The 15012-nt window shown below is 36.4% G+C and overlaps 1 protein-coding gene across 12 annotated transcripts in view; it reads left to right on the top strand.

Moving 5' to 3' along the window:
• Positions 1-15012, top strand: part of MBD5 (methyl-CpG binding domain protein 5) — a 491908-nt gene that overhangs the window by 429110 nt on the left and 47786 nt on the right. For 11 of the 12 annotated variants that reach the window (XM_070799658.1, XM_070799684.1, XM_070799643.1 and 8 more), the window contains 4 exons: positions 1048-1720; positions 6656-6758; positions 7854-8034; positions 12399-14534. In XM_070799658.1, the coding sequence (XP_070655759.1) occupies positions 1608-1720; positions 6656-6758; positions 7854-8034; positions 12399-14534 (2533 nt within the window). In that variant the 5' untranslated portion in view covers positions 1048-1607. The remainder of the gene's footprint in view (positions 1-1047; positions 1721-6655; positions 6759-7853; positions 8035-12398; positions 14535-15012) is intronic. The other variant, XM_070799651.1, reaches the window with a different exon arrangement.

The raw sequence follows: 15012 nt of genomic DNA, 5'->3' as shown, positions 1-15012 counted from the left end.
ATTTAAACAGTCTTAATACTGTGATATGAATCTTAAGTCATTTAACAGAGTTTTTGAGAGCATATTACCTTTACTTTCAGTTAAGTTGTTTAAGATTCAGCATTTTTAATCATGGATGATGCTGTCACCAGAAATTTTTATCAACAAACTACAGGCCCTACTCATGTAACAGTAGAATAGTTTTTTTCATTCATCCTTTAGTGTACTTTCATGAGTTCCACAAGGTAATCACACACTGTGTATTAAATTGATTATAAAAAGTCTTGTTTGCCACAACAATGCTAGCAGTTGTGGTATCACATTTTTCACCAGAATTAAGTACTAAATCTTTTTAAAAATTTATTTGCCATATTTGTTTATTCACCAGTTCCATTAAGATGACCTCTTGTAGCATTCCACCTTAGCACTGACTGCTGCTGTTTCAGGCCAATGTGTCTTCTCCCCAAACAGTACCTTGTGACACAAAAAAAGGAATTAAGAGAATACTCCATAATAGAAGGGAATTTGTAAATCTTAAGTAAAGCAATTCCCACTCTTATAGCCCAGAACAGTGGGGGAAAGTCTTCTCATACTTGGGAATGCACGTGTGTGTTTATTTCCTTTTAATTTTCTCTTCAAGAAAAAAAAAAAAAAAACCCTCTTGTTTAGGTGAATATAAAGATTAGAAAAGTTAATTATAGGGGTTTGTAGAATTAAAGAGTAATCAAAAGTGATTGTATTAACACACAGCTTTCTAGTTGTTAGGTCACAAGAGGTGATAGATATGTTTTTATTGCCAGAAGGAGGTTGTATATATATGTAATGCCATGGTTATGAGTCTGTCTCTAGTAATTAGAAAGCTACATGTGTTGAAGAGCCAGCAGACTGGTTGATCTGGAGTAAGTAGATCAAGCTGGAAGAAGAAAAGTTGACTTTGACATGTGATTTGACAGCAAAGGACATCAAAATGGCTTGCTACACTTACCAATTTATTCCATTTTTAAAAGTGTGCAGCTTCTCAGTTTTTCATTATTAAATATAGTGTTTACGTATTTATATGTGTTTCAGGCTACCTTATTGGAATTTTGAAGACATGAAAACATCAGATGAACCAACTTGCAACATCTTGGATTCAGATTGGAAGATGAAGAGAAACTTTAAAGAATGTGGCCTATAAAGGCGGGTAGTACCTGAAAATATTAACTGACTCACACTATAAAAATGAGACCAGTTTCTAAACAATAGAGGTTGTTTTAGTCCAACATGAAGGTTCAAGACAAAATGTTGAACTAAAAACTTACACTCCTCCCCTCTCCCACTTCAGACAGGTACCAGCATTGCTGAATATGATTTTCGTTAGTCAGAAGCACTTGTTTTTACCCATGTAGACCATCCTTAGGAATTAAATATTGGTTATTTAATGTAGATTATAATGGGAAACTGATTTTTTCTACAATGGCAGATTTCAAGGACTTGGTTCCAAACTGAGCCGAAGCTTCCCAATGCATTTTGTACAGTCTGGGGAAAACTGTGCTGCATTGGCCATTTTTGAAGGCCACGATGCCCTGTAATACAAGGACATCATCTTATTGCTGATATCTTTGGGGAGTCCTAAGCAGACACAGAAAATGAATGGAGGCAAGGAGTGTGACGGAGGGGACAAGGATGGAGGTCTTCCAGCTATACAAGTTCCTGTGGGTTGGCAGCGTCGTGTGGATCAAAATGGAGTGCTTTACATCAGGTGAGCCCTTCCTATTCCCTGCATTATCTCCAAGTTTGCAGCCACCAAATAAAGAAGGTACAGCCTGTTCCTCTGAGAACGTAAAATATTGTGACTGGTAGCACCTCAAGTCAATTTGAATAAATGATCTTTGTGCTGGAAATATTGTGTTTTTATTTATATTATTTTGCAATATAAAACCTGCCTTAGGTTACAAGAGAGGATTTTTATGCATTATTTGTGTTTATATAAAGTGTCGCCCTGCTTATCTCTCTAACAAGGATAAAGAAAAAGATGAAGATTTCTAAAAGAAACCCATGAGCGTCATTACCACATTCGCAGGAGAATGTAAAATACTGAAAATAGACCCGATGTCTCCTGACAATATTATTGTCCTTCATAGTGCTTCCGCTGGCTACTCTGATGTAAGGTTGTGTTTTTCTCTATAGGCAGTTTCAATTACCAGTTTCTTAATGCCTGATATTAACTAAAAATAATTTACCTGTTTTTTCTGTGCAGTTTTTAATCTATTCCCTGCATATAATAATAAAAAAGAAAAAGTCATGATGGAGTCATCTCACAAGTAAAAATCATACAGATTACATGTAAATACCTGTTATTTTAAATTTTGATGGTCTTTGTTATGTTGAGCAAGTTGAATGAAATAACTGTTCGCAAGAACTTTTAGTCTTACTATTAAATAATTGGCACCTAAGTTCCTTACTTTGTAGTTTATTGGTAAATATGTGAGTAGGATACCATAAATCTTTCTCTGTGATGTAATTTTTTAAAAAGCTATGATGAAGAGAACTTTTTAAAAGATATCACATTGCATCATTAGATTAATTATGTTGCTTTCAGTTCATCATTATTACTTTTATTTGTATCTCAGCTTCAGTGAAATTCTTGTTTGTGCAAAGCTGTATTTATATAAATGAGGAATTTCACATGATACATACTCAGACAATTTTGTACTATAACATCTCAGAAGTCAGTTCAGATCCTGTCCTGGATTTGTTTGTTTGGTAGAAGTTATTTCTTGAGGTAAACTTAATGACCAACTGAAATTCTTTTGAACATCTTTTTTAATTTCTGTAATATTTAGGAGGTGCTCTGTATTAATTGAAGTGAAGGGATAAGAAAGCAGGGAACGTGGAGCTCACCCCATTAAAGATTAGATGGATGAGGACACGAGGGATAACTTTCCCAAAGTGTTTCTATTGCCAATCCTGTTACCAAACTTCCAGGAATACTTTATCAGTGTAATGTAGCAAGACACCGGTGTTGTGTTCCTGTTTACAGTTGTTCTAGTCTGTAAGGAGCAAGTGTTATATATTTACAACTAAGAGCAGTTAACTCCAAAAATCTTGATAATTTCAGTTTATTTGTTTTGTTTTGTTTTGTTTTGTTTCTTCTTTCTCCGTGTGAAAGATAAATCAGCTTTTTAGGTTGCTGAGAGTTAAGGCAAATTCATTCTGGAAGTCTGTCAGTTGTCTTGCTCATGACATCCCAAGTCTGAGTAGACTTTACTGTTAGTATGAGTTAGTTTTAATTCTCCCAACCCAAATCTGCACACTAGGGATTATTTTGGAAACTAACTTTGCCAGATAAGCTAAAACACCTTCAGATAAATTAAACCCAGCATAGGTTTGCTTCATGTGTATGTGTAACTGGTTAACTTACCACTTGAACATATATAAGAGGCTAGTCCTCCTTCTATAGCTTCCTTTGCAATGTGTAGTTTGCTTATAATTTTTAGTTTAGTTTCCAGCTGTTCCTGCCTCAGGGTGGCATTGAGGCTGCACATTAAATTTCCCACCTGCTTCCAATCTTCTAAGCTTTATCTATGCCGTAAGACTTCTAACTATTTTTATGTTAATTATTACTCCCAGAAGTTAATTAAAGAGCTGCAACTGAAGGAAAGAGCCCAACTGACTGATTGAGAGGAAGTGTTTCTAAAGTGTCTGGAGTACTCTAATATTATAGAATTCAGGAATTCTTGTATTCAAGTTTAATTTACAATTAAATCCTTTAGGATTCATTCATAGACTTTCTTTAACCGTAACACATGAGACAGTTTCTTTTCACAATATTCTGGAATTCTTCACATAATAACTAGTGATTTTGTTTTATCAAAGCTACCAGACCTCCAAAACACCTTGCTGGCCCTCCCATTAGGTAGAACTCCAATCTGTAATATGGGAATTCTTATTCTTTGCATATCATCTGGAAAAAAGTGTTAGCCCAAATAAATGAATGAGTTAACAAAGTTGAGGATTTTAATTGTGATTTTTCTACATGCCTAAGGCAACCCAGTCCAGTGTTCTTGCCTGGAGAATCCCAGGGACGGAGGAGCCTGGTGGGCTGCCGTCTCTGGGGTCACAGAGAGTCAGACACGACTGAAGTGACTTAGCAACAGCAGCAAGTCATTTATATGGTTGTCCATAAATAAAATATGAATTGCATTCTAAAGCAGGTTTATTTATAGACACCAAACTACTACCTGTATTTTTGTAGAAGCAGAATAGTCTACACCTAGTAGTGTAAAAGGTCTGTAAAAAGCAGTGTAAAAGATTGACTGGAAAAGGTCAATCCTCATCCCAATTTCCAAGAAGGGTAGTACCAAAGAATGTGCTAACCATCAGACAATCGCACTTATCTCCCATGCTAGTAAGGTCGTGCTTAAAATCTTGCAAGCTCGGCTTCAGCAAACCAAGAACTTCCAGATGTCCAAGGTGGGTTTAGAAAAGAAAGAAGAACTAGAGATCAAATTGCCAACATTCGTTGGATTATAGAGAAAGCAAGAGAATTTCAGAAAAACCTCTATCTCTGTTTCATTGACTACCGTAAAGCCTTTGACTGTGTGGATCATGGCAAACTGTGGAAAGCTCTTACAGAGATGGGAATACTAGACCATCTTACCTGTCTCCTGAGAAACCTGTTTAAGGGTCAAGAAGCAACAGTTAGAACCCTGTATGGAACAACTGATTGGTTCTGATTGGTTCAAGATCAAGAAAGGAGTAGGACAGGGCTGTCTGCTGTCACCCTGTTTGTTTAACCTATATGCTGAGCACATGATGAGAAATGCCAGGCTGGATGAGTCACAAGCCGGAATCAAGATAGGCAAGAGAAATATCAGCAACCTCAGATATGCCAATGATACCACTCTAATGGCAGAAAGCAAAGAAAAACTAAAGAACCTCTTGATGAGGGTGAAGGAGGACAGTGAAAGAGCCAGCTTAAGACTAAATACTAAAAAAAAACTAAGATCATGGCATCTGCCACCATTACTTCATGGCAAATAGAAAGGGGAAAGGTGGAAGTAGTAACAGATTTCCTCTTCTTGGGGTTCAAAACCACTGCGAATGGTGACTTCAGCCATGAAATCAGAAGTTCATTGATTGCTTCTTGGCAGCAGAGTGATGACAGACTTAGACAGTGTGCTGAAAAGCAGAAACATTACTCTGCAGACAAAGATCTGTATAGTCAAGGCTATGGTTTTCCCAGTGGTCACATATGGTTGTGAGAGCTGGACCATGAAGAAGGCAGAATGCCAAAAAATTGATGCCTTCGAACTGTGTTGCTTGAGAAGATTCCTGAAAGTCCCTTGGACAGCAAGGAGATCAAATCTGTTAGTCGTAAGAGAGATCAACCCTGAATATTCACTGGAAGGACTGATAGTGACACTGAAGCTCCAGTATTTTGGTCATTTAATGAGAACAGACTACTCATTGGAAAAGTCCCTGATGCTGGGAAAGATTGAGGGCAGAAGGAGAAGAGAGTGTCAGAGGCTGAGACGGCTGGACGTCATCACTGATGCAATGAACATGAATTTGGGCAAACTCTAGGAGATGGTGAGGGACAGGGAGGCCTGGCATGCTGTAGACCATGGGGTCTCAAAGAGTCAGACATGACTAGGCAACTGAACAATGACAAGTAGTGTAATGCTCTGTTTACAAAATGGAGAGTATTGTTTCTGGAAATTTTATCAGAAGGCGTTAAGTGAAAGTTTTGGTAAATAGTCATAAATAAAAGATATTCTTGAGTGAAAAGTATATAATAATTTTAAAACATAATATGTATGCAGGTTGTAAGATCAATACGTTAATAATGAAAGTCCTAAGATAAAAATTGCCCATTTTAAACTAATCCTCATGTAAATAAACATTAAAGACTTAACCTGTCATCTGAATTAGTACCTAATGTATAGACTTAAATTTGATCAGTAATCACGTAATACTGACTTCTGTCACCCAAAGAATAGTAACATTGAGAGCACTACCCAGTCACCAGCTGTAAGGCCTGCAAGGCACTTTTCTGCCACCTAAAACTGTTTCCTCGAGATCCCCATCCTTATCAGTCCACCGTGACTCTTCACTAGAATTTGAGCTTGGCAACATTCTGATCTGTATTCAAAGAAACACATGAATGAGAAAGAAACAAGAGAGACTTGTTTTTACAGAGGGACAACTTGGTCCTAGAGCTGCAAGATTAAAGGAAAGAACTTGTTAGCCCAAACTTTCATAGACTTGGTGACTTTCTGGTTTGACCTCCAACACATTCCTAAATTTCAGTTTTTCTCCAACAGCTTTCAAAATAGATCTTCTGGTTCAAAATGATAATGATTACTTTCATGTAGTTTTCTTGTTCCTTCTTACCTACACTTTTTTAAGAATATCATTTTTCTCATCCTTACTCTGCTCTCGGTTGTCAAAGTACTTTTGTTTTTCTATGAAGATCTGTATTTTTCTGAGAAATATTTTGGTTCAAAAGAAAGAGCAATAGTGTTAAAGGCTATAATTTAGTAGCTAACATAATATTGACAAAGAAAATGCTTTTCCTTAGTAGGAAAATATTATCCTGTGAAGGACAGTGAGACTATAAATTATGCCTTTTTTTCATGTAATATGTGCAGTCAGAATTATTTCCTGATGTTTTTTTAAACTATTTTTACAGTCCCAGTGGGTCTTTGTTATCTTGCTTGGAGCAGGTTAAAACATACCTGCTTACTGACGGAACATGCAAGTGTGGCTTGGAATGTCCTCTTATTCTTCCCAAGGTAACCATTTCGCAATAGATGTATCAGCAATTTTTTATTTTTTAGGTGTTTCATATATTTGCTTTTCTCATTTGGCATTTCATTTTTATATTACTTCTCCAATCATATATGCATTTTAAAGTCTTAAGTTAGATACCTTTTGCATGCATTTTGGAATACGTAAAAATTGTGGAAAATAGTTCAAGTCCAAGAGTCATTTTCAAAGGTGACAAACCTATATTCCTATTAAATATTTCATCAAAATCTCTTTTGCAAAAAAAAAAACACCTGTTTTGAACCTTTTTCTTAGAGCTATACCCGTGCTCACTCTTTAATAGTGCAGTATTTTCTTTCCTGACTGCTCAGTCTGCAATGTTATTTTTAGCACTGGTGTTGATAAATCTGCCACAAATATTTCTAAAATCACAAAGCTGAACCTTTCTAGCCAAAAGTGAAACTGTTTTACTCTTTTGCAAGGTAAAAAGCAAAATCATTTTAAATGATTAAAAATATATACTATAGACACAGGTCATTATTCTCTGAATACCTACAATAGAGCTAATCTCAGAACTAAAGATCAATACACAACTTTTTCTTTTTTATTTGTGTCACCTCTTTCAAGAAAAAGCACTTGAAACAGCTTATACGTATATATACAATAAATATTTTTTAAATAGAGTAGTAGATTTTTTTTAATCAGTAAAAAGGTAATATTAATATAGCAATAAAATAAAGCCAAAGAAAAAATTAGCATGTAGCAATGTCAGATTTTAGGGGTTTTAACTGTATTTTATATGTTTTTTTGTACTATTGTAACAGCAGGAAGTACCTAAAATTGGGAACATTATCAGATACTATACTTTTCCATGTATTTATCTTGGCTGTCATAGAATTAGAATAATTTTCATTATTTTCCCTGCCACTAAAAACCGTAAGTTCAGCAGAAGGTATTTATTACATTATATATAAAGTTGCTTTTCTTAAATTTAAAAACTTGAGAAAGTTTTCTTCAGATATATGGGTTAATCTATGCAGAACTTTTTTTTTTAAACAAGGGGATCTTTTTACTTAATATTTTTGCAGACATATTTTAAACAAAGGCTGTGCTTTTTCCAGGTGTTTAATTTTGATCCTGGAGCTGCTGTGAAACAAAGAACTGCAGAAGATGTTAAAGCAGATGAAGATGTCACAAAGCTATGCATACATAAAAGAAAAATCATTGCAGTGGCCACACTTCATAAAAGCATGGAAACCCCACACCCTTCTCTGGTGCTCACCAGTCCCGGAGGAGGAACAAGTATGTAATATGGTGAAGGGTTTAGGAGTTTTCCTCCCCCACTCCTCTAGTGACTCCTGGAGAAGGAGTCACTAGAAACCACCTTGCCAAGCATTTTCTGAGTCCACTTTTCAACCACACACAATGCATTTAAAATTATGTATGTTTTATCTTTTCACTACAATTGATAATTAGTTCTGAAAAATTCCCATGAAGTTGTCTCCCAAAATTCCCTATCCAAGTCATTTAGTTAAATGAGCAGAATAAACACCAAATAGCACCTACAAATACTATGAAGGTACATAGAGCTGAGCTAACAAAAGAGAAAGGGTCATTGGTTTTTAGGAAACAAATGTAGCCTTTTTCCTAGGGCTGAATTGGAGTATGTAGTATCAGTCCACAAATACAGCTAGCAATGTTGTCAAGAACTAGCAGTATTATGCTTTGAGTCATTTAATAGCTGTATATTGAATGCCTACTAACAGAAATCACCTTACCAGGAACTTTTTACACCTCCATCCAACACATGCATGCACACATGCTTTCAGTTTTAAAAAATTTCAAAGCTGCAGAAAAATTACATAAACAATTCATTAAATACCCTAGACTTACCAATTAATATTTTGTTTCAGGAGCTACAGATAATTGTGACAGTTCACCCATAAGTATTTCAACACACATGGATGTTCTCTTACATAAACCACAGTCTAATTATCATATTCAGGAAATTTAAAACTGATATAATAGTATTATCTAATATGCAGTCTATATTCAGATTTCTCCAGTTGTCCTAATAATATTCTTACAGCTTTTTTCAACCCAATCTCTTTTTTTAATGCAGAATGCAAATATGATGCAACTATGATGTAATTAGTTGTTTTATTTCCTTAATCTACACTGGTTCCCCAGTCTTTTTAAATCTTTCATGACACTGATATTTTTTAAGAGTCTAGGCCAGTTTTATAGATGTTCCTCAGTTTGGATTTGCCTGATTGCTTCCTTATATTTTTATTGAAGTTAAACACAGTTTGGTAGGAATACTGCATAGGCGATATTATGTCTTTATTAGGAAGCACGTAATGGCAGTTTAATCCCATATTGATGACATCAAGTTTGATTGCTTGGTTAAAGTTATGTCCATTACTGAGGTACATTTTCCCTTTATGATTCATATGTAATTTGTGGAATTATACTTTGAGGCTGAGGAACTTTTCTTCGTAAGGGCTAGAATATGAACTCCAAAATATTACAGTTAACACTTGAATAGTAATTCTGGATAAAATATGGCTGAACACCAAAGCATTTGTTTGTGAAAGATAAGTAACATTGCTCTGCATAGTTAAAAAAAATAGGGATGAGGAGTGTAACCTGCAGTGATCAGAAACCTTTATTGTAGAACTCAGATTTGAACCAGCCCTGGGAAATAGTAGGATTTAGACATATAAGGAAAATAAAATTCTTGTCCAGAACAACTATGGAATAGTTAAGGAATGAGGTGGAGACTAATGTGACACAAGTAGAAAATTAAACCTGCATAAGTAAATTGGGGCCAAATTACTGATAGCTTTAGATACAAAGAGAAGCAGTTGTGATACCATACAGGTCACTCCTAGAATTCTGTGAAGAAGGCAGGGAGAGACAAGTTTGACAATTATTAGCAGACAGCTCCTCTTCAGTAACCCTATTACCTTTAAACTAACCTTTAAATTTTAACAGGAATGATCAGAAAAATTGCTCCACTAAGGTATGTAAGAAAAAAATACTTTAGTGAATTGTTATTTCTTTTAACGAGTTACATTTTTTTCATTATAAGGTATTGCAACAATTTAAAAACATTTAATAGTAATAAGCTATTTAAAATTAACCACTGTCCTGCCACCTTGATGTAAGTGTGTTTTCATTTTCACGCTGTACCTTGCACATGTGTTTGCACGTACTCATATATTTACTGCTGTTCTCACTTCACATCATAGCAGTTTCAGCCCTGCCTACAGAGTCTGCCTTGTTGCCTTTTTAATGACTGAAGCAGAATCTTGATCTAGGTCCTTTGTCATATTCTATACATTCTAGTTTCATTAATGAAATTAAAGATAAATATTTAATTAAATTAGTATAGGCATATAAGGTATATCTCCATCTCCTTTTAAAACTATATACTTGATTGGATTAATTTCTACTCTTTTACCAGCTTCAGACATAGCATTTATTTCAATTTTTTAATTTTAAACTATATTAAAAGGTTAGGATTTAAATACTTAAGGATTAAGAAGGCTCAGTAGTTTTCACCTCTCTTTGTTTTACGTGCGTAAAACATGTAACTTATCTCTTTTAAAAAGTCTATTTGATATACAGGAAAGCACTCGTTGAGTGCCCAACATTTACATTTCCCAACCCTTGTAATACTTTAATTCCTTACTGCCACATAACAGCAGCATGGCTTTTACTTATTTAGTATCCCTGTTATTTTTTAAATGGTAACTATTTTTCCCCAGTAGGGAAGAAATCCTTTCTAAACATCAGCTCCTTTCTAAATTCTGTTGAACATAAAAATGCCAATGTCTATATTTCTTATCATTGAACTATAGATGGCTATATAAATAAACAAGAAAAGACACAATTTGGTGGTTTTATTACTGAAGAGGACAGTCAGTCCTGTAATGATGTTAGTGATATTAATAGAGACAACTCTGTTCGCACTGAATGCCATGTAAGCCCCAAACATTTTCATGTGTTATTGCCTTGATTACGAACTTTAAAACTTTATTTAACAAAAAAAAATGATTTCAGTTGAATTTATCTACTGCAATTCTCTTATATGATTTTTTCTCTTAATTTTCACATATTGTCCAGAAATCACTCTATCAAAGAATCTCTACCATGCCAGAAACAAAAAGTCCACACCTCCCAAGAAAAATATATATGTTCACTCTATTCTTTTACTTCTTAATTGTAACCTATCAAGACTTCTGTTTATCCAGGTTGAAAACTACTGTCTCAGAAATTGTTACATTATGATTCAACCTGCATAGTACCCAGCAGGTAGAAGTATATTTATCTAAAATGTGTAATTATCCATTCAAGTAAATATACCTCTGATTGCAAATGAATCTGAGAGTATACTTGCTGATATGCTGTAGGTCTCAGAATTGGGATGGCCAGTATATAATGCGAACAGTACCACTCCCATGTCCTGTGCCCTTAATAGAATATTGGCATTTTCTCATGCAGCCCAGCTAGAGCTCAGCATCCTTTTCAGCACAGTTCTGTAAGCAGCCACCACCAGTTGATGAGAATTGGCATATGAAGCTAATTTTATTTGCCACCCCTGTTTTAGAAGTCACAACTTTATAAAATAGTTAAACATCTTTAGGGACTAAAAAAACTTAAAACTAGAATTCTGACATGATTGAATGAAAAATCTGTGTGATGAACCAGCCTGCTTTTGTTGCCTGTATTCTGTCTGATCTCCGAAAGAACTGAAGGGATTCCAAAAAAACCAGCAAGGGAGCAATGCACTCTAAAAAGAGAACACTCAGTTGGAACCCAATACTGAAGATGGTGGCACTCTGACTAAATTTTGCATAAGAGTTCTATCCTAATAAAAGAATTGCAATCTTTTACCAAAGTTGGTTGATGAAGGCTGTTTTTACAGCAATGACTGATTAAGGGTAAAGTAATTGAAGTGTGGCAGTATTACCAACTTGATGTGAAGTTAGCATGATTGTTTAACTTCACTGTATTTACTGTTGTTACCACTCCCTTTATAAAAGATTGAGAATCCTGTTTACTTAATTCACAAAAATTAAGACTCTTTTACTGTCACAGTGAAAATGTTGGGATAAGAAAGAGTTTTTGTAGCTGTCTTGTGGAGGTTTATAGAAACATTTATAAGGTAAAAAATTTTCTGGTGAAAATGGCAGTTCATTTAAATCATCCAAAAAAATAGTATGCCAGACAGATTACAATTTTCTCTTGTAACTGTATTCTTAAAAAAATTCAAATCCAAATGATAATAACATTATCATTTCCATCTGGGCTGTCAATCTTGATTTTACATATGATAAACATTATTAGAATGAGTAATGTCTGTATGTACAGATTCAGAGCCCCATCCTTTCTCAACAGATAGGAGGTAAACAAGCATAATGAGCAGTTATTGAGAACCTTTGGTCAACTAAGGAAGAATAATGTGCATTTTTTTCAGACAAAATTTATTGTAGAATACAAACTTTTTTTTTTATTGCAGAGTCACAGTTTCTATTTGCAAATTTCTTTTTCCAGATGCCCTTCCTTTCTCATTTTCTCCTTTCCTTCCCTTCCTCCATTTTCACACAAAAGGATTGAGACTACTAACAGATTTTTTTTCTCTCTCTCTTTCACATCAGATGCAACTCCAGTAGTACCTTCACGGGCAGCAACTCCAAGATCTGTAAGAAATAAGTCACATGAAGGAATTACAAATTCTGTAATGCCTGAATGTAAGAATCCTTTCAAGTTAATGATTGGATCATCAAACACCATGGGAAGACTATATGTACAAGAACTGCCTGGAAGCCAGCAACAGGAACCCCACCCTGTCTACCCCCGGCAGAGATTGGGCAGCAATGAGCATGGACAGAAGTCTCCATTCCGTGGCAGCCATGGAGGCCTGCCCAGCCCCGCGTCGTCAGGTTCCCAGATATATGGAGACGGCTCGATCTCGCCAAGGACTGACCCACTCGGAAGCCCTGATGTCTTCACAAGAAATAATCCTGGTTTTCACGGAGCTCCCAATTCTAGTCCTATTCACCTGAATAGGACTCCTCTTTCTCCACCTTCAGTAATGCTACATGGTTCTCCTGTACAGTCATCCTGTGCAATGGCTGGAAGGACTAATATACCTCTTTCCCCAACCTTGACTACAAAGAGTCCAGTAATGAAAAAACCAATGTGTAATTTTTCAACTAATATGGAAATACCACGAGCAATGTTCCACCACAAACCACCCCAAGGCCCACCTCCCCCTCCTCCACCTTCTTGTGCTCTTCAGAAAAAGCCATTAACATCTGAGAAAGATCCACTTGGCATTCTTGACCCTATTCCTAGTAAACCGGTGAATCAGAACCCTGTTATCATTAATCCAACTAGTTTCCATTCAAATGTCCACTCTCAGGTACCTGTGATGAATGTAAGCATGCCTCCTGCTGTTGTTCCTTTGCCAAGTAATCTCCCTTTGCCAACCGTAAAACCTGGTCATATGAATCATGGGAGTCATGTACAAAGAGTTCAGCATTCAGCTTCAACCTCCCTGTCCCCTTCTCCAGTGACATCCCCAGTGCACATGATGGGGACTGGAATTGGAAGGATTGAGGCATCGCCCCAAAGATCACGCTCATCTTCCACATCATCAGATCACGGAAATTTCATGATGCCACCTCTAGGACCCCAGGCCAATTGCAGTGGTATTAAGGTTCCACCCAGGTCACCAAGGTCAACAATAGGGTCCCCAAGGCCATCAATGCCATCAAGCCCTTCTACCAAGTCCGATGGACATCATCAGTACAAGGATATCCCTAACCCATTAATTGCTGGAATGAGTAATGTACTAAATCCCCCAAGCAGTGCAGCTTTTCCTACTGCATCTGCCGGAAGTGGTTCTGTAAAGAGTCAGCCTGGTTTGCTGGGAATGCCTTTAAATCAGATCTTGAACCAGCACAATGCTGCCTCCTTTCCAGCAAGTAGTTTACTCTCAGCAGCAGCCAAAGCACAGCTAGCAAATCAAAACAAACTTGCTGGTAACAACAGTAGCAGCAGTAGCAATTCTGGAGCTGTTGCTGGCAGTGGCAACACTGAAGGACATAGCACTTTAAACACCATGTTCCCTCCTACTGCCAACATGCTTCTCCCGTCAGGTGAAGGGCAAAGTGGTCGAGCAGCACTAAGAGATAAGCTGATGTCTCAGCAAAAAGACTCATTGCGGAAAAGAAAACAGCCACCTACCACAGTGTTGAGTTTGCTCAGACAGTCTCAAATGGATAGTTCTGCAGTTCCTAAACCTGGACCCGACTTGCTAAGGAAGCAGGGTCAGGGGTCGTTTCCCATCAGTTCAATGTCTCAGTTACTACAGTCTATGAGTTGTCAAAGCTCTCACTTGAGTAGCAATAGTACCCCGGGTTGTGGGGGCTCAAATACTGCTTTGCCTTGCTCTGCTAACCAGCTGCATTTTACAGATCCCAGTATGAACTCCAGTGTTCTTCAGAATTCACTGACACAGAGCATACCTTTAAGAGGGGAAGCCGTGCACTGCCACAATGCAAACACTAACTTTGTTCACAGTAATAGTCCAGTCCCAAACCACCATCTTACAGGTTTAATAAATCAGATTCAGGCTAGCGGGAACTGTGGGATGCTCAGTCAGTCGGGCATGGCTTTAGGAAATTCATTACATCCCAATCCACCTCAGTCAAGAATTTCAACGTCCTCCACTCCAGTGATACCAAACAGCATTGTTAGCAGCTATAATCAAACAAGTTCTGAAGCAGGTATGGTTTTATTAGAAAAAAGTACCCAAAGGTACTAAACTTTTATACGTTTTTTTAAAATTTGTACCAAAATATTTATTATGATAAGAAACGATCCTTTCCCCGATGTGAAATTCTCATCATTTCTTTAGTATTTATAATTTTATTTACAGAATGCTAGGGATTTGTCTCTTAGAAAAAAATAACAACCAAGAGGATTCCATGTGTTTCCGTTATTTGTTGTCAATCTGTTGTTTTGAATTTCGTTCAACTTTCAGTTGGTTCAATAACCATTGGACTCTAAACTACGAAAGAAACCATAGAAGGCAGGATTTCCTGGTTCATGAGACATGTACTTGGTCAATGCCAATATAAAAGCCGTTTCCCCTAGCTTGTGTTTGTATTCAGGTAAATGAAGCTCACCTTGGAAGATCCAAAAAAGAGGCAAAAATAAATGGATATTTTTTTCTTCTTGCTGCTGACCAGAAATAGGTGAATG

The sequence above is a fragment of the Bos indicus genome, chromosome 2 (genome assembly GCF_029378745.1).
Source record: "Bos indicus isolate NIAB-ARS_2022 breed Sahiwal x Tharparkar chromosome 2, NIAB-ARS_B.indTharparkar_mat_pri_1.0, whole genome shotgun sequence".
Taxonomy (NCBI): Eukaryota; Metazoa; Chordata; class Mammalia; order Artiodactyla; family Bovidae; genus Bos; species Bos indicus.
Note: the sequence above shows the minus strand (reverse complement) of the source record. Positions and strands in the feature narration are given on the sequence as shown.